Consider the following 18,959-nt stretch of genomic DNA (forward strand, 5'->3'; position numbering starts at 1 on the left):
TTTTTTTCTTCTTCCTGATTCTTTGTAGGAAATAAATCACTTTAAAAGTCCTGTGCCTGACAAACAGCAGTGTTTTGTCTTGAGTGAATAATTTATTGTCGCCTGGAGTCGCTGGCAGTTTGTCTCAGTGTGCTCGGGATGAAAGATATTTTAGGAGCAAACTACAAAAAGCCGGCATATAAATAAATGCCTTCCTGCACCGTGTTAGCCTGAGCTGAATTAACTGTCCTCTCGGGGAGATGTGAGTCGGAGAGCAGGCTGTGCTGCCACACGGATGCAGTTAGGTCCATAAGTATCAGGACAGTTTGTTGTAGTCCGGATGTGATTGAAGTGCAGACTTTAATTCAAGTCATTGTACAAATAAACTCATTTTAAACACAAGGATTGTTTTTAATAGTTGGATGAAAATCTTTTGCAATCAATCACAGCCTGAACTCTAAAACTCGGGAACATCAACAGATGCTGGGTTTCCCCTACTGAGATGATCTAACAGACCTTTAACTGCTGGTTGGTTGTGGGTCTCTCTGCCTTCAGTTAGTAGCTAAAAAGCTGCTCTGTTGGTTTGAGAGCAGGTGACTGATTTGGAATAGTTTTGTTTCTTTATCTTGAGAAACTCGGGAGTTGCTTGAGTGAGGTGTGCAGAGACTTCATCATCACTAACTACTCGAGACCTGGTTTTACTGGCTCGCATATGTGCCAATGCCGTAACAACGCCTCCACCATGTTTGACAGGTGGTGTGGCGCACTGGAAACAAGTTCATCTTGGTTTCATCTGTCTGGACTTCCTGTTCCTGAGTGTAACCAGTGGTTTGCACTTGGTTGTAAATCCTCTGCATTTCCATTCATGATGGCATCTCTTGATAGCTTTGGCACATTAAAAAACACACAAAGAAAACCCAGTTCGCCTAAATTGTTGTGCTTTATGTGGTCTTGTAGTCTTGTAGAGGTACAAATGTACACAAAAGAAGTGGCATTTTGCTGGGACACACTGGGATTAAGTATTCCCTTCCTATGGCTTCGTGTCACATGAGTTTGAGGCTCGGCAGGCTCCAAAGTGTGGTGGACAATCTTCCCTGAAGACCAGTTATTAACGGTCACTGAGAGTCACACGTGGAACACAATCACCTTAAAAGCACTGAGGAGGTTTCAGCACAGGGTGGAATTAAAATGTCTCTCAGCGTCTCGAGCACTGGTTTGCTGTCTCTGCTGTGGATCCAGCAGCACAGAGTGACAGGAAATCCAGGAGTTGGCAGTCCTATTGTGGCGGCTGCCGGGCCGCGGCAGGCCTGTTCGTGACAGCCGACACTCACCGGGAGGAATGTCAGCCCCCACCCCCAGATAAGTTTTGACAGCTGTAAATTGAGAGAGGGGCGTGGGGGTAGGAGGGAGGTGAGCTGCTATTTTTATCTTTCATTCAGCCAGGCCTGAACCAGAGAGAGACAGAGACCCTCCTCTCCATTTCTCTCACTTCTCCAGAAGGCGACGACTCCTTCTGGATCTCTCCTTTCTGCCTGGCTGGAGAAACTTCTGGAGACCCGACCGAGGCATTAAGACCCGGAGACACGGCCGGTGTGGAGGAACATATCTAAACCCAAGTGAACCAGTGCAGACTGTAGAGTGAAGAAGAAGAAGACATCACAGTCCACGAGGCCAACATGGCTCTGCTGTGCTACAACAAAGGCTGTGGGCAGAAGTTTGACCCCGACAAGAACAAGGATGGTAAGATCCTCCTGCATGTGTCTGCTCCTTTACTTTAAACCTGTTACAGCGACTCTGGGTGATCCTGTTATCAAAGACCTGGAGCTGAAGTGGAAGAAGACTAGGTGTGAGATGACGCTTGTAGGTTTCTGAAGAAACAGAATTTCCTTCATGATGATGATGATGATGATGTCTAAATTTTCAGCCACCGTTAAAAGGAGCTCTGCACTTTTATTTTGAAAGGGAGTACTCATGAATAGTTTTACTTCAATGTAGTGTTTTTGGACTCGATTCAAATTCAAATTGTGTGCAGAAAACATGAACAGTGTGCTCTGTGGGTATTAACCTGTGATTGTGACAGACCGACTAATCACGCGCCGGTTTGCGTGACATCAAATAGAAGTTGTGTCCGTGCTAGAGAGACGGTCTAGTCTGAGACAGCGTGGCTGAGAGAGACGGCCATCTTCCTTCCTTATAAGGGACACACAGCACCTCCACACTGCAGTGACCCTGTGAGCAGCTGGGATCTCAGTGAGTGTCTATATGCAGACTCATGTTGTCTTTATCTCCACTCTAAAAGATTCCTGCCTCTTCCACCCTGGAGTCCCCATCTTCCACGATGCACTGAAGGTAAACTCTCCTCTTAGAGTCTGACTGGATTGGGAGAATAAAACTCAATGCTAATCACATGTTTGTTTGTTTGTTTGTTTGTTTGTTTGTTTGTTTGTGTCTCCAGGGCTGGTCCTGCTGTAGGAAAAGGACGACCGACTTCTCTGAGTTTCTCTCCATCAAGGTAACACAAGCTCAGGGTCCAGGCTCCAGAAGTGTTTGTCATAGTGAAATGACCAAAAAAAGAGAATAAATTAGGAGAAAACATGGAGCTCTTTTGATGAATGTTTAATCAGGTGGAAGCAAAAGCAGTGGAGTGAAACCTAATGAGAGTTAGTACCGGGCATTTCCAACATTTATTTTAAACCAACTGAAACCGCAGTGTTGTAATGAAGTATGATACTGTTTCAGCCATTAAAACACGCTTAATCATGCAGGACAGAGAGGTCAGCTCTGAATGATGAGTGAGGGCTTAATTAGCGGGAAATCTATGTTTGTTTTATTTTGAAAAGCTGCTGCCCATTTATCAGGATGGGCACGTTTCATCTTCAGCCCAGAACATGCAGGTGGCATTTAAAGATGAAAAGTGCAGGCAAAGACGTAAAAACCAATATGGGAGGTTGATTTAGCCACTGAAAAAGATAATTACATAAAATAAATACACAAATAATTCTTCCAGACAGAGCTAAGAATGAACATTTATAGTTGCATGTACACAGTATATTTAATTGGTCTTTAACATATGGAAGCTCGTGTCTGCCTGCAAGTTAAAATTTCAGAATTTCAGGTAATTTTCAAATTACCTGATTGTCTCTGTCACAAAAATGTAAAAAAAAAAATCTTCCACACATTAAAGATCAATGAAAAGTCTCAAAAACAAAAACATGGATACAAAAACATTGTGTACATTCTTTCAGCTGTTACCAAATACTTACACACTCTGTATCAGTATCATCACTTCTGCCCTATAAGGGCAAAAAAAGTACATTTTGAAAATCTACTGGATTATTTTAAAAGGTAACAAGATTATGAGTCTAAAATGATGATTAATGTGTTAAGTTAGTTAAGTTAGAGTTTCTGCCAGTGAAAAAGACGTTAGCAGAAGTTAAAATTTCAGGTTATCTTGAAATTATGAAGTGGTTATCCTGAAATTTCCACTTACTAACCTGAAATCAAGATTATGGTTATTTCATAACTAAAAAGCTGGAAAATAACTATTTAAAAAAAAGAGTCTGGCCAATAGAATTGATACATCTTTAAATCGCATCCAGAGCTTCGGCATCCAGAGCATGACTGAAGTGACCCGTGTGGTTTTGAACGCAGGGCTGTACCCGTGGGCGCCACAGCGACGTGAAACCCCAGGAGCCTCTGAGGCCCGAGGTGTCGTCGGATAAGGGCGAAATTAAATACGCCGACGGCAGAGAGATAATCTATCAGGGCCCCAAATCTGCAGAGATGCTGCAGAAGGAGAGACCCAGGTGTGTGCTTCAGATCTGCAGTCAGCTCTCATTTATATCAGCATCCTTCTTTTTCTGATGCATGTGTGATCGCTGGAGTTTGTCAGGTTGTGTGTTTGTCCCGGTTTGCTTTATCTATCCAGCGAAGTCATGGGGGGGAGGTCACGGGGGTCACGATGAGGTCGGCTAAGCGTGGCTGGAATAAATAATTCACTGCATAACTCTTGTGTGTCAAGCTCGTGCTTTTGTATATGTGTGTTCAATTCTCTGTTGTAACGTGTGCGTGTGTGTGTGCACAGTTCAGACGAGCCCATGACCAAACTTCCCCACAAGGTGTCGGCGTCGCTGGCTCAGGCGCTGGAGAAACTGGACATCAGCAAGAGAGGAGAGAACGAGAAGAAAGGTACACAAATGCTCACCATTTAAAAGAATCGCAACAAATGTTTACTTCAGGGTTGGGCAACTCCAGCCCTCAAAGGCCGCTGTCCTGCAGGCTTTAGATGTGTTCTTGATCCAACACAGCTGATTTAACCTCCTCAACATATCTTGAAGTTCTCCACAGGCCTGGAATCTGAAGGCTAGACTGTCCCATTTGATAGCCTCGCACTTCCGGCCTTCTAATGTGTAATGTGTATGTGTTAGTCCCCGTAGGGAAATTACTCCTCTGCATTTAACCCATTCACCCAGTGAAGCAGTGCAGTGCCCAGGGAGCAGCGGGTCTTCAAAAGACCCGGCCCACGTAAACTGAGAAGGCCGGGTCCGAGTCACACCGGCCCTTGAGGCCTGGAGTTCCCCACCCCTGGTTTACAGTGTTGTTTCTTTAGGGGTGGAGAAGAGAAATTAAACTTTAAAAACAGCGACAGACTTCAGCTCCATTTTAATCACTTTTTGGACTCTGATAGAGTAGCTTTGCATGATTCACAGTTCAAAATAATCCCTGTGCTTCCTGCTTTGAGCCAACCTCCTTCTGGTTGGCTCTCCTTCACAAACAGAAGGGTTGAACGGGGAGGTGGGCGGGCTTCTGAAGCCATGTTAGGGATGTCTGTGCTGACTGATGTCATACAGACCCATAAGCAGTCTGAAGTCTGACCTTTTTCTGAGGTCAGTACTTAAATGTTTCATACTAACTCACTGGTCACTTTATTAGGTACATCTCATTATCAGTGGGTTGCCTTCACAGCTTCTTTAACTCTTCGTGGAACAGATTCAACAAGCTGCTGGAAACTTTTCTCAGAGACTTTGGTCCATTTTGACATGACAGCATCACAAAGTTGGTGTGGTCTTCTGCTTCAAGGTTCAGCGTGTTGTGCGTTCAGAGATGCTCTTCTGCATAGTTTGGTTGTGACGAGTGGTTATTTGAGTCGACTGATCTTTCTGCTCAGGTGTCAACAAGACATTTTCTCCCTGTGAATTGTTTTTCCCTGGATTTTCTCTTTCACATCATTCTCTCTAAACTCTAGAGATGTTAGTGTGGGAAAAACCTCAAAGTCACTTAAATAAACTTTCTTCAAAACAATCAGCTCTGCATTGAGACTTGTCTGAAATCGGGTGCATAAATCTTTAAACGAGGCAAAGTAAGCGAGGCGCTGCACTCAAATCGATAACAGTGAAAGAAGAGTCGACGTGTATTGGAAACAGTTTGAAATATTGATGCTACACTAGCAGGTGTTTCTCATTCAGGGAAAAGTGAACTTTTCAGATTCAATTAAAGTCAGATTGAGCCGGTAAGGCGGGTTTATCGGAGAGCGGATTCAGGAGTGCACGTGTCTCAGTCTTACTCCAGATCAGAGTGATACAATGAAAAAATATTAGGAATGCAGTCTCTCCCCGCCCTCCACCACCTCAGCAGCAGCTGTGTAAGCTTCACGTCATATTGGATGTGACTGCAGCACCGAGTGTAGTTTTTTCTAACTATGTGCTGCACACTTCCCGTTTTATTGAGACGTTTCTGAAAAAGAGAGAAAAAAATGTCAGCACACTGAGAATAGTTTGACCTCAGTGCAGCACAAATCAATACGTCAAAACTGCGTGCAGTCTCACTGCTCTGTTAGAATTATTATAAAACTTGGACTTGTTAGTGTCTTATCTCTGTTTTTGTTCTTTCCAACAGAGAGTCAGGCTGTTATTTGCGGGACCCGCTGCAAAAACGCAGGATGCAAAACAGTGAGTGTCTCTTTGTCATTTGTGTGATTTAATGCCTGAATCTGAGCTTAAAGCTGAGACTTAACCCCTTTTAAAAGATTCACACTAAAGTAGTCATCATAACACACACATGTGGCAGTTTTCTTAACCATTTATTACACAACATAGTGGAGTGGGGTTGGAGCTTTGTAATATATAGGATGGTTGAAACAACCCAAAACGTGACCCGGCCCCCTCAGATGCACCCAGGCAGTAACGCAGCCTCACTGCTGTGCTTTGGTTTGAGTTCAGTCCATCAATCTGCTGCTTCAGCCTCTGTAAAGTTTATTAAGGGCGCCATCTAGTGCACAAAGCAGACAACAACACATATCAGCTGGTACTAACTGTAGCAGCTCTTTGTTTCCTCAAATGTAGAGAAAATACACAAAAGTAAAGCCTCCAAACATGTGACTGACTTTCATATTTACTAGAACTTTATGAAAAATGCTGCTTCCTTATGGCTACAGTATGTTACAGGTATAGGAGGCGCTGTTTGCCCAATGATTGCTTTTTAGTTTTAAATGGACTAGTGAATGCAAGGCTTCTACCTACTTTTATGTTTTTTCCTTTTGCAGTATAAAAATATGAGGATATCTGGGATTACTACAGTACTCCTAAGCACAGAACTATACATACTGTGCTTGAAAATAAATTGTGCGTCAAGACGATGATAAAAGTGCAATAAGATGGAGTCGGTATGTAATTGGTTATCAGTTATCAAGTTGGCAATTACATGCAACCTGTTTGTGATAATCAGGCAATTAACTGTGATAAATGAGTGAAAATGGCTAATTTGTTGCCATCTGCATACACAGAAATTCATACTTGAATCCAGACTGTGGACAGAACCTCACAGATCTGAAACACACATTTGTAAATAGCTGCTGCAGGATGGCGATTTAACTGCCAGATGACATTGGTGCTTGGCAGTCTTGACTGTAAACTGGAATATAACCAGTTGGCAGCCAGCTGAATCCAGTCACCTACTGCAGAAAGACCACTCAGACTGATGGCAAAATGCTGGTGATCTGTCTGCATTTATAAATTGGATGGTAGTTATTCACAAACCTTAACCAATCTCTCTGAGCGTGACTGCAAGTGTTTGGAGACCCGTCACCTTCCACCACTTGACTTGTGATCAAAAGTGTTTACCCAAGGGTTGAGAGTGCAACATCACCATCGGTCGCCAAAGATGGAGGGAGTGAGTGGAGAAACTGAGAAATGAGCGGTGACACGCACATCGCTTCCGTGTTTTCACATCCTTTTGAACTTTAACCCTTTTAAATACAGTAAAACATCACAGTTCACAAACCACACCAAGCTTTCATGTTCACATTCAGTTTGATCACATGATAAAAGCACACTATCTCTATGTAGGTTCTCAGTCATCCAGGTAAAGTTAGTCTAAGGACCTTGGAAAGAAAGCTACTGGACTGGAAACTCCTTATATAAAAGCACAGAAGTATAAATACTGAAACCACCAAGTAACGCATACAAAGGCGACAATTCAAGTTTAAGGAAAAAGAAAGAGCCTTACTTAATATTTAATAAGTGTTAATTAAAAAAAATAAAAAAAGTCCTGACAACTGAAAACTACAATGGCGCGACCTTCGATATAGAAGTGATCATGAAATAATGTCTTCAAATCTAAGAACATGAAAAGAAGACAGTTTGATTTCCTTCATGGTCACCTATAGTTGGACTATAAGAAAACTGCACAGTCACTAAATCATCAGTATTCTCGAGATGTGAGAAGACAGATATTATAAATACCATGGAGGACCAACAGATTAGTCTTGGCTGAAATCGAGCCAACGACGTCACTGAAAGGGCAGAAATCGAAGCTACTACTCGCATACTTTGACTGTCATAAGGCAGGTAAAGATTTCCTTGTGTACTCGTTTTTATTTAGTCATCGTTTTGTTGTTTGTATCACTATACTGTTTTTGTCCAAAAATCAAAAAAGGTTGTTGATGAAATGAACTCTAATGGGAAGAACTTCAGGAACAAAAGACTGAGGATAGGATCGATGTTTATTTATGAAGTTACTATGATTCAGGAACGAACTGATGACCTTAACTTTAATTGCTTTATAAGGAACCTGATTTAACAAACAGTGCTGACATAAAAGGGAGCTATCCTTTCACTTCACCCTTCAAGGTCTTTGCCGTTCTACTTAAATATGGCTGAACACCGGTTATTGGACAGAAAATATGATATCACTCTTTTAAAAATGGAAGAAAACTTAAGATTAGACATAATCTTTTATGCCCAACTGATCCAACGGTCTTTACATTGTGTGCTATGTTTCTGTGTTTAGGTCTACCAAGGACCACAGACCGACATGGAGGTCTGCACCCACCATCCTGGAGCTCCCGTCTTCCACGAGGGGTAAGAACAAAAACTCTACACTGCCACTTGTTTACCGGAGATAATTTATTATTATTTTTTAACAAAAACAAGTCTAATCCGCTGTAACAAAACCGTAATTACATTCTTTATTTGCATAGCTCGTATCAAAAACAACAATTAGCTGACTTCTACAAAGGAGGGACGTAAACAAAACAAAACTGAAGGCCGTGCACGCAAAGCAAGAAACATAAAAGTGTCGAGATAAGAGAGTTAATTAAAGATTGGTAATTAAAGCAAATCTGCAACATTACAAACAGATTTTAGGAGTAAATAAACTGCAAGCGCTGCTTTTAAATCACATTAAGTGTAACGCTGGGCTTCCTACTGCTGGGCAGCTTTCCTAACAAAAACTGAATTAGTCTCATTTCATGGGGATCACGTAGGGTTGTTGTTTCCAGGATGACACGGCTTGTTTCATACAAACTGTGACCATTTCTTTGTATTTTCTTTTTTTGTTGTTGTTTAGGTACAAGTACTGGAGTTGCTGCTGCATCAAGACAACAGACTTCAACGCCTTCCTGGACCAGAAAGGCTGCACCATGGGGAAACACCGCTGGGTCCCAAAGCAGGTACATGCACCACCTGGAGAATGTACTAGAGAAACTGCTGGTGGGACACCGGGGATCGGATCAAAGTTTGCAGAGAAAAAGGAAAACAGATCTCAAGGGCTGACAACAACATCAAAAAAAGCTTTAAAGTGACCTATTTTTGCGTGCACGGTTCACTCATTCGTCCTTTTGATCACTATAAAACAAAGACTTGAGTGGGAAGATTTATCTGTGATAGCAGACAAAAAACAAGTCAAACTTCAAGTCGAACGAATCATGTTTACCACAAATTCAAATGGCCTTGAAGAGAGCTAAAGCAATCCAAATACTCAAACCAGGACAGGAATAAGGTTTCTCTCTGTCATTGGGTTATTTTGATTTAGATTTGATAATTATGATTATCAGCCTTTCGAGTCACTCCTCGGTCGCGCAGCAGAGTCTGGCTGTGCAGCTCACCAGTGTGTGTGGGTTCACGTGTGTGTTTGCAGGACAAGAAGAAGGTGGCGTGTCGCTATGACTGGCATCAGACTGGCAACAGCGTCGTCGTAACCATTTACGCCAAGAATGCAAACCCAGAGTTTTCCAGCATAGAGGCCAACCGGACTGTGGTGAGTGTAACAAAACAGACAGTGTACAGCGTATGTGGTTGGATCTAGTATGACTTTGTAAAGAGACAACCTCATTAATAAGCAGCTTATTCTAATAATTTGTGGTTTTATTAACTGTTAACAAATCAAGATTCAGCACAGGAACAGGCGTTAATGAGATTTAGCTCAACTTCCTGTTGAGGTGCAAAAATGAGTCATTTATTACAATCCTGCAACCCTTTCTGAGATTGATTTTTAAGAGGGTCTATGATGCACATGTTGCTAATTTATTAACCACAATAAGACGGCAATGCATATGTTGTGTATTAGAGAGTGACTGCATTTATGTAACAGGTTTTACTAAATTACTTTTACACAACAGTTTAAGCTCATCAGTGCTTTAACTTCCATAGGTCAAAGAGATGCGTCATAGAAAAGTTGCACTCATTAACACAGACTGACCCACAATCACAGCAAACTGTCACCAATCTGTCTGCGAGTGAACGCAGCCACCCTCAGCATCAACATAACAACTTGGTTGCTGCAACTTCTTGAAGTCCTTCATTGTTAGCAAAAGAAATTTGATTGGTCCTTGTATGCTGCACAGTGGCTGTTCATTGGTGCTAATTCTTTAGAGTGAAGTGAACTCTACTGACTGAAATAGACTTGACATTATAGAGAAGCCTGCAGGATAGCAGCCCTCGACTCTGTGACCTCCAAAAACACGTTTCTGGCGACTTTATGAGCTCAATCGTTAGTTTTAGGTCATACTGAACATACATGAAGTTAAGTTTGTTAATAATAATAATAAAAAAAAAGATTAGCAACACCGTAGCAATTAGAGAGCATCGAAAGTCAATGAAACTCAGCGACATGTGGCGACATAGGGTGAAATAACCATTATCGAAAAGCTTCTCTCAGCTCTGAGGCGGGCGACCAAAGTGACTACGAAGGGGTTCTCGGGAGAGTAGTGTAAATGTGCATTTTTGACCGACTGTGAGCAAAAAGGCGATGCCCAATAACTGAACTGTTAGATGTGGACAGGGTTGTACTCTACCTTTGATTACGGAAGTCGAAAAGGGACAGACAAGCCAAGCTTCTTCAAGCTTTTTACTAATTTTGCTAAGAAGTTCTATTTTTAACTTTAGTTCCAGGACTAATAATCAAGGTCTAACTCAAGATTTATGCAGTACGACCTACACCGTTTCTCTGTCTTCTGTCCTCTCTTTAGCTCTCGTGTCAAATCCAGTTTGAGAACAATAAGATTTTCAAGAAAGAGTTCCACCTCTGGGGGGTAAGTATCTGCTGTCTGCTGGGAATTACCTTTCCCACTTACACTTGGTACATTTGAGCTCATGTTCAAAGATCAGTGAATGAACTGAGGTTTGAGGATGGTGGGCACACAAAGCGCCCGACTCTTGTTTGGCAGGTTTTTCTGGCTGTGGTTGGAAAAAAGTATTTAGGAGAGAAAGAGGAAGATGAAGACTTTGTGTCCGACTAACTACGCTAGACGGACCTTTCCTCAGCAGTGGAGTGCTGTGAGCACCTAAACATAATCTGAAGTTTAGAAATAAGTAATTCAGTTGCAACTAGAGTTTCTTAAAAATATAATCGTGATCATAATCATTAGCATATGCGGTGGTTAATTAGTTATCGGTTCACACGTTTCTGATGAACACATTTAAACTAGATTGCACTTGAATGTTGTCCATCCAAAGTTTGAATTTCTCTTACCTGCAGGTGATCAACGTGAAGCACAGCTCGGTCAGTATGGTCCCATCTAAACTGGAGATAAACCTCCGCAAGGCCGACCAAGTGGCTTGGGGCAAACTGGAGGACCCGAACTACAAACCTGAGCCTGAGCCCGCAGATGACCCGTTCATCGAATCCAACGAGTCGCACCAGCCCAGTTGGGACATCGATGATGACGACATCAGCGACTCAGACGAGGAGTGGGCCTATGACACGCCCAAGAATAAAAAGGCAGAGAAGGACGAAAATCAGAAGAAGAACGAGGAGGAGGAGAGGCAGAAGTTAAAGAGGAAGGAGGTGGAGGAGGAGATGAAGAGGGCATTGGAGGAGCGGATGAAAGCGGAGGAGGAGAGGAAGAAGCTAGAAGAGCAGAGGAGGCAGGAGGAAGAGGAAGGATATGAAGACATGCCAGAACTAGAGTGAGAAACTGCAGATTTCTTTGTGGTTTAGAAATAGAAAATCAAAAGAGATTTTTATAACATAGGACATATTTATTTCTGAAATAATAATTATTAACTACAAACCCCAATGAGACGTGTTTAAATGACCATGATATGGAGAATGATGTAAAGACAAAACTGAAGAAATAAAGTTTTCTATGTCAGTTTCTACTTCTAGATTTGTGTTGGGGGTGTTGTTTCTTTTTGTATGTGTACCGACTGGTAGCATTTCACCACTGTTGGCTACATTCATTACAGATAAATAGCTGGATCAATGTTATAAAGACTTGATATCCATCACAAGTCCCCTGGGCTTTAAGCAGAAAGATTAATGATTTTTTCAAAAGCCTGTAATGAATCATTAGCTTATCCACTGGTGCTGTAAATAAAACAGTTTAGGTCAGACTAGCCTTTAGTTTATGACTCATGCTTAAATTGTATTTCCACACTTTGTTTTCATTATTATAAGCCTATTGTACATCTGTGAGAGCAGCCTACACAGTATTACTCACTGACTGGCTTTACTACAGCCAAACAAAGAACATACAGCATGTGGGCTAATTGTTTAGAGCAAGCGTGGCTAGTAAACAAGATGAGGAAAATATCAGCGGCAGTTTTCTGAGTGAAAATGCCTCCTTGATGCCAGAGTTTGTTGGAGAACAGCCAGACTGCTCGAATAACCACTGGTCAAAACCAAGGTATGCAGAGGAGCATCTCTGAACACCCATATCTTGAAGCAGATGGGAAGCAGAAGACTTCCCAGAAGTCGGAGTTACTTCTGTCACCTAAGAGCAGGAAACTGAAACTACATTTCACGCCGGCTTGCTAAAATTGGACAGTATAAGAAAAATGTTGCCTCATCTGATGAGTCCCCAGTTTTACTACAACAAGAAAGCATCATTCTATCCTGGCTTGTATCAAGCTGCTGTGGTGTTGGTGTACTATTAGAGGATATTATCTAAACACCACAGTCTTACCTGTGTCTTGTTGTTGACCATGTCGATTCCTTTATGACCAAAACTTCTGGAACTTGTTCCAGCAGGGTAGCACATCATGTCACAAAGCTAACGTCATCTCAAACTGGTTTCTTAAACATGACAAGTTCACTGTTCACTTGGATTGGGATATGTCCTCCATAGATCCAGATCTTAATAAAATAGAGCAACTTGGGGATGTGGTGGAACGAGAGATTCACATCCCAGATGTGCAGTGGATAAATCTGCAGAAGCTATGTGTATGCCATCATGGACCAAATGTTTCTAAGGAATGTTTTGAGTACAGTGTTGAATCTATGACAAGAAAAATTAAAGTAGTGACGGCCAACGGGGGTCTAACCCGGTGCTATCACGGTACCAACACCTCGATTAGCGCAATCCTTTGTGCCACAGAAGCATGTTATTGTAAAAAGATGCTAAAATACAGAAATTAAGAAACTCCTCCAAAAACTAAAAGATAATTTTAACTATGCACAGACATCAAAGTCATTTATCAAGTGTAAAAATATACATACAGCCAGAAAAATCAACTTTCAGGTACTGTGTCACTGCTTAAGTGGGTAGATAATAGTGAAAATACTATTTAAGTCTTTACCTTTAGTTGTGACCTACTTTGATTAAAGCACACCGAGAACTTTTCTTAACCTGGAAAATAAACACTCGAAGGCGCAAGAGCAACGCAAATCACACGGTTACTAAATAAAGCAACACACAAGATTCACACTTCAATAATTCATTTAATCTCCAGAGGGTTGCACTGACTTTGTTTTTGTTACAAACTGCACATGATAACACAATAAAACACCTCGCAACGTACAAGGTCGTGCAACATCTAGTCTGGCTTCCAGCACTGTCTCAATATATAGGCTGTTCAGAATCAGGGGTGCGTTCACAAATGTCATCTATGGAATACTGTTGCACAAACATGGCAGAGTGTTTGTAATCTGTGGATTCATTTCAGTTCCTTTGCTAGCATTTTTCTTTTCAGCTTCATGTAACTCCTTTGGAAGAGTTTCAGTTTGCGACATCAGAAAAAAAGTTTAAAAAACAAACGCTATAAAAGAAAAAACAAAAAACTAGGAGATATTTAATTAAGAGCAATAAATAAGCAATTACTTGTCCCAAAATGGCTTCCATATATTATGTTCCCCAACATCTTTGCGGTAATTTTCAGCACAACACAAACCAAATCAAAAATTATACACAAAAATTTCACCAAAAAAAAAAAAGGCTCAACACAAGCTGAACAACTTCTTTGTGTTAGTAGTCTGTAAATAACACTGGATTATATTTTAAATAACTTTGGTTTGAAGTTAGAATAAATTTAGTATAACTTTTTTCTTTTTTTTCTTCTTCTTTGGGATAGCGTACCAATTGGGGTAAGGATGTTTAAATGACATCGCTGTGATGGTAAAATGACACAGTCACGAATAACATTGGTGTCAAATGGTGTTGAGCTGCTGTTGGAGCAATTGTACAGCCACGAATGTAATAAACATTTGTGTATACATCTCCATATATTCATCATTTTTTTTATGATTGGTTACATATATCACACTTTATCGAAACACTTATGTCCGTATACATTTTTCATAAATAAAAAGATTTCATTCATCGATTAAAAAAAAAAAAAACAACCCTGTAAACACGTGAAATCTTAGCGTACACACACACACACACACACACATACACGTGATTACCCCCCCAATCAAGTTAACCTCTTGATAAAGTGCAAGGCAAAATACAGTAAACTTTGAAATATATGACATACAACAACTCCTGCATCTCAAGTGCACGTGAGCGCCATCGCTCAATCACGCACACGTTATTGTATGTCTCATAACCCACAAAAGTACAAACTTGGCACAACACCACGAAAGCCTCTAAGGTGTAGAGCGTAAGCTGGCACACTATGGATACAGTAGCACAATCCTACATCTACAACGCCTCACAGTTATTCTGTCTGGTAAAGGAGTTTAATAAATGTGGAAAATGACGTCCGAACTCAACAACCGAGCACTTCTGTGTAAATGAAGCAAAGCTGATGCAGAAACAACTTTATTTTAACAGACCTGAGTCAAAGTGAGATTGTGAATGTACATTTTTGTCCATTTTCTAGTTTTCAAAGCAGTTTAGTTATAAATTAAGAATATGTAGGCTTCATATGAAAAAACATCTAACAACCACTGCATCATATTGCTAGCTTGAAATAGCTAGCATTTCATTTTGTTTTAATTTTCTTCCTTCCTTCCTTCTTACATTCTGACAATCAAACACTTGCCAGTAACTATGTCTCATGGTATAGTTTAGCCCAATAAATGTGAAAATTTGAGTGTAAAGAAAAAAAAGTATAGCTAACTTGTACTGTAAGATTAAGCTAGTGTTAGCTAAACTTGCATTAAAACTTAGGTAAAGGTTAGCTAGTGAATGTTCTTTATTACATCCTGGTAGTAAAAATTGTGACATTTTATGAAATTCATTTTTTTTGCTAGGTAAGAGAGATGTTTTATTATTATTGCTGTTTACAAATTTAGCTTTGCTTCTGAAAAAAGACGGAAAATGTCAAATCCTGCCACAAGTTAGATTTGATTGCTTAACAAAGAACGTGCTGTTTGAGTAGCAATTATCGGATCCATTGCCACGGTCTCTTGTAGAGATGTACTGGACTAGTCGGCTTGAATGTTACTGCAATTCCTAGTTGCACAGAAATACTTGTGGGTTGAAATGATTATAGGATTTTTTATGCTGTAATTGATAGGAGTATTTGGTGGTTTAAAACTGATATTCCAACATATTTGTCCATTCTCTTTTCCCTCATATTTATTATTAACTTTTTTGTGTGTGTGTTGATGGATCATGTATTTCACTTTTAGGCTAGTAGGAAAAAGAAACAGTAAACGGGTTAACAAATTTCTGGAGTATTGTAAAAGAACAATTTTCGATTTCAGGGATTTCCAAACAGCAGAACAACAATTTAGGTACTCAAATAATACACTATTGATACATTGCTTGACAAAATTTACAATATGCAGGGTGTAAGTATGTAAGTAAGTGTTTTGTCTTTTTTTTTTTTTTTGCTAAACTAACTCCTGCTTTTCAGTTAAACTCCAACCAGTCTGGTTTAAAACAAAAGTAACATTCACAAATGTTGCTGGTCTGAACAAACACACAAAAAAACCCCAAAACTTAAATTAAAAAACAAAACAAAACATCATTTTCATGAGGCAATATCCACTGTGAGGCGAAGGAAGGCTAAGTATGCATGCGGGGACACACATAACAATAGTAATTGGCTTGATTATATGCATGGTGGCCAAAGAGTTTGTCAAAGGGGGAAGCAGCAAAGCCAGAACAGCTTCACAGGTTACCATTGGGAAAATAAGATATACAAAAAAATAGATATACATTTTGTAATGTTAATAACAATAATAATAATAATAGCTTTTAACCACAACAAGGCAAAGTCAAATATCCACTGACTCTTATATTACATATACAATCATGAATATGGCAAAGTATTAGTAATATACTGAGTAGCTGTAATGTTTTATTTGTGTGCATCCTTGATGCTTCCTCCTTCTGTAAACGCATTTACCAGACACTACCAAAAATATCTGCTCTTATCAAGTCACTTCATCTGGTACTGTGCCTCATAGTGGTTCACAGAACAACTGAAAAACTGCACAGTGGGAAGAAATATTTAACTCCCACATAAGCCACATTTTAGACCTCGATAATAACCAAAAGAGTGTACTTTAAAAATCCCACAGTCAGATCTTTTCACAGGGCTGAATGCCAGATGAAATGACTCTCAGTAAAGTTTTTATTTTCGTTTTGCACCATGGCTGCATAGCCTCGGACCACACAAGCCACACAACAGCCTATTAAGAACCACTTTAGAACCACAACAATAGAACCTCTGTAAAATCATATACGATTTATCATTTAACATCATCATCATTCACAGGTTAGTACAAGTACATTCCTCAGTATATTTTTTTTGCAACATATAAGAGATTCTCCAGTTCAGTAGACGGTAAGGTCGAGATGTTTCAGTTTGTTCATTTTGTTGATTTGTTGCGTCGGAGTTCTCATAGCAGTAGCATCACGGAATAAATACTCAGTCTTAATCAACGTCTAAAGGCGATTCAAGAAGTTCAGAAATAAAACAATTAAAGTTAAAAGATTGTAACAACTTATGATTGTACATATAAAATAATATGGCTGAACTCAACATGCAAGGAGAGCACCACGTAAACACATTTCTTGGTCACGGAAAAAAAAAAAACGTAAGCGAGGAAGGACGTTGTTGCTCCACGCCTGCCTTGATTTCAGTTTGATTCGCTGCTGGCCACATCTACCGAACCAGAAGCAGAGCGCCAGTGGTGAAGCAATGCGATGCAAAGCCAGGGCCCTTTGGAAAAGATTCAACAGAAACAGGGAGGAAAAATAAAATCCCCCCCCTCGACCCACGTAAAAAATAAAATAAATCCTATACTGGGAGGAAACACCTCTGTCAAGCCACTGGGCATTGTGGTTAGAGGTAAGGGCAGGAGGGGTGCTCCTCACACCTGGTTTTTAGAGTAACGGGGTCGGTAATAAAGCACCTCGTGCAGGACTTCAGTTGCCTGAAGAATCTGCCTCAGTGATCCCGCCTTTGATATCCCAGGTTCCTGTGGAAGAAACAGAAAACAATAAAAACCTGCCCCTGCTTAAAAAGACAAATAACTGGGTGTTTTTAAAATAAAAGCAGGCTGAAACCGACTAAAGCCTCTTCCTTTAGTTCTTGGAGTAAATTGCTGTTAAGGACAACAGGACCTTGAACAATGACAGCATCCCCCGCCTCTCTTTTTGTTGCTCACTGATGTGTAATTGAAGAAAAATGCTAGCTGCTGTTTGTTTGGCAAACTTGATCCTTTGTGGTCTGTTTCCAGAGTTTGATTATGTGGTTAAAATCAATTAAATGGTTTGCCCAGCGGGAGTAACCACTGCAAACAAACAAACAAAAGAAAAACTCTAAATGGGCATGACTGACTCAGTATAGCTGTAACCGATCCACCAGAAAATGATCCAAGTCCTGGAGACATGCAGAACCCTCTCCTCGTGAAAGGGTCATTTTTATAGTTCCATGGTGGGCACTGTGACTTATATACATGACAGATACCAAGTGAAGAAAAAAACGATTAACGCTTCCATTTATTGCACCAAAAACCCCAAAAACGTATCCGTCTTTCAAATCATCCTCACAGGACAGGACCTGTTCACTCCTATACTGCATGCATCAATTTTTATTTGGTGTGGACGTGCTTGCGTTGTTCAAGTTTGTATTAACACCAGCCAATTTATAATGAGGAGATCAAATCAGGACAGGATCAAATCACTGATTATGAAAAGATAATAGAGATAAAAGATGATTCATTTTGTGTTTTTCCTTACTAGGTTTAAAAGCCTGAGGTCAGTCACTGTTTAGTTCTGCTAAACCCAAGAAGACAGAAAAAGAGCTTTTGGTCAACAAAATGCATGTTGACACAAACTTAACCTTCCCTTTCAGTATTTAAAGTTCAAGGAAAAGATTTTTTTTTTTTTCATGACTATCATGACTATTAATATGTGCATTTGTTTTCTTTTACTATAACCAAGAAGTACTACATAATCCATAATTTCCCTAGGGATTAATAAGGTATTCTGATTACAAAACTTCAGTAGAATTGTAGTTTGTCCTTGACAAAGGACAGGAACGCATAAGTGTTGCTGCACAGCACACTGAGAGCTTTTTCAGTCAGTTTAATTTCAGAAAGTTTCATTTAATCTTAGGCCAGAGGTTTCTCAGGTCGATACTTTCGGCTCCAAGATGAAACCTCCCCCTGGCCGCCCGCCGGCTCCTTTTTCTCTCATTGTTGGACAGCAGGGGCTAAAATGACTCATTTGATGTTGAAGGTTGCTGACCTGGTCTAGACAACACCTTGGTCATTGTATTGCTGTAACCCACATCCCAAAGAAATGAACAAACACAGCTAATGGCTCGGTCACACTACAGTGAAAATAGGACGGTAAAGTCTCTGCGACTTTGGGGGAAAAAAAAAATATTTAAAATTCTGGTGGTTGCCCAATGATTGCTTTCAATATTTTTGCTGACAATGACAAATGTCAAGAGTTGCAACTGACAACCTCGTCTGGGCGAACACTCAAGCACAAGGCTATTGCTCAAGTTGTGGTGGGAGGCAACCTGTCTCCGATCTCCGACTGACTGCAGTCACTCTCAGACAGATTGGCCAAGATT

The 18,959-nt window shown here is 40.5% G+C and overlaps 2 protein-coding genes across 5 annotated transcripts in view; one reads left to right on the forward strand and one right to left on the reverse strand.

Moving 5' to 3' along the window:
* Positions 1-709: 709 nt before the first annotated feature.
* zgc:92429 (cysteine and histidine-rich domain-containing protein 1) lies at positions 710-11,861 on the forward strand. The gene is made up of 11 exons (XM_005458614.4): positions 710-1,719; positions 2,279-2,328; positions 2,435-2,491; positions 3,631-3,785; positions 4,064-4,167; positions 5,875-5,927; positions 8,266-8,336; positions 8,824-8,926; positions 9,394-9,513; positions 10,724-10,786; positions 11,233-11,861. The coding sequence occupies exons 1-11, from the start codon at positions 1,656-1,658 to the stop codon at positions 11,665-11,667; spliced, it is 1,275 nt and encodes a 424-aa protein (XP_005458671.1). The 5' UTR covers positions 710-1,655; the 3' UTR covers positions 11,668-11,861.
* A 1,535-nt stretch (positions 11,862-13,396) lies between these two features.
* si:dkey-172j4.3 (diacylglycerol kinase delta) overlaps positions 13,397-18,959 on the reverse strand; it is a 90,286-nt gene continuing 84,723 nt past the window's right edge. For all 4 annotated transcript variants that reach the window (XM_005458612.4, XM_005458610.4, XM_025904650.1 and 1 more), the window contains one exon: positions 13,397-17,352. In XM_005458612.4, coding sequence (XP_005458669.1) covers positions 17,300-17,352 — 53 coding nt within the window. In that variant the 3' untranslated portion in view covers positions 13,397-17,299. The remainder of the gene's footprint in view (positions 17,353-18,959) is intronic.

The sequence above is a fragment of the Oreochromis niloticus genome, linkage group LG3, assembly GCF_001858045.2.
Source record: "Oreochromis niloticus isolate F11D_XX linkage group LG3, O_niloticus_UMD_NMBU, whole genome shotgun sequence".
Lineage (NCBI taxonomy): Eukaryota > Metazoa > Chordata > Actinopteri > Cichliformes > Cichlidae > Oreochromis > Oreochromis niloticus.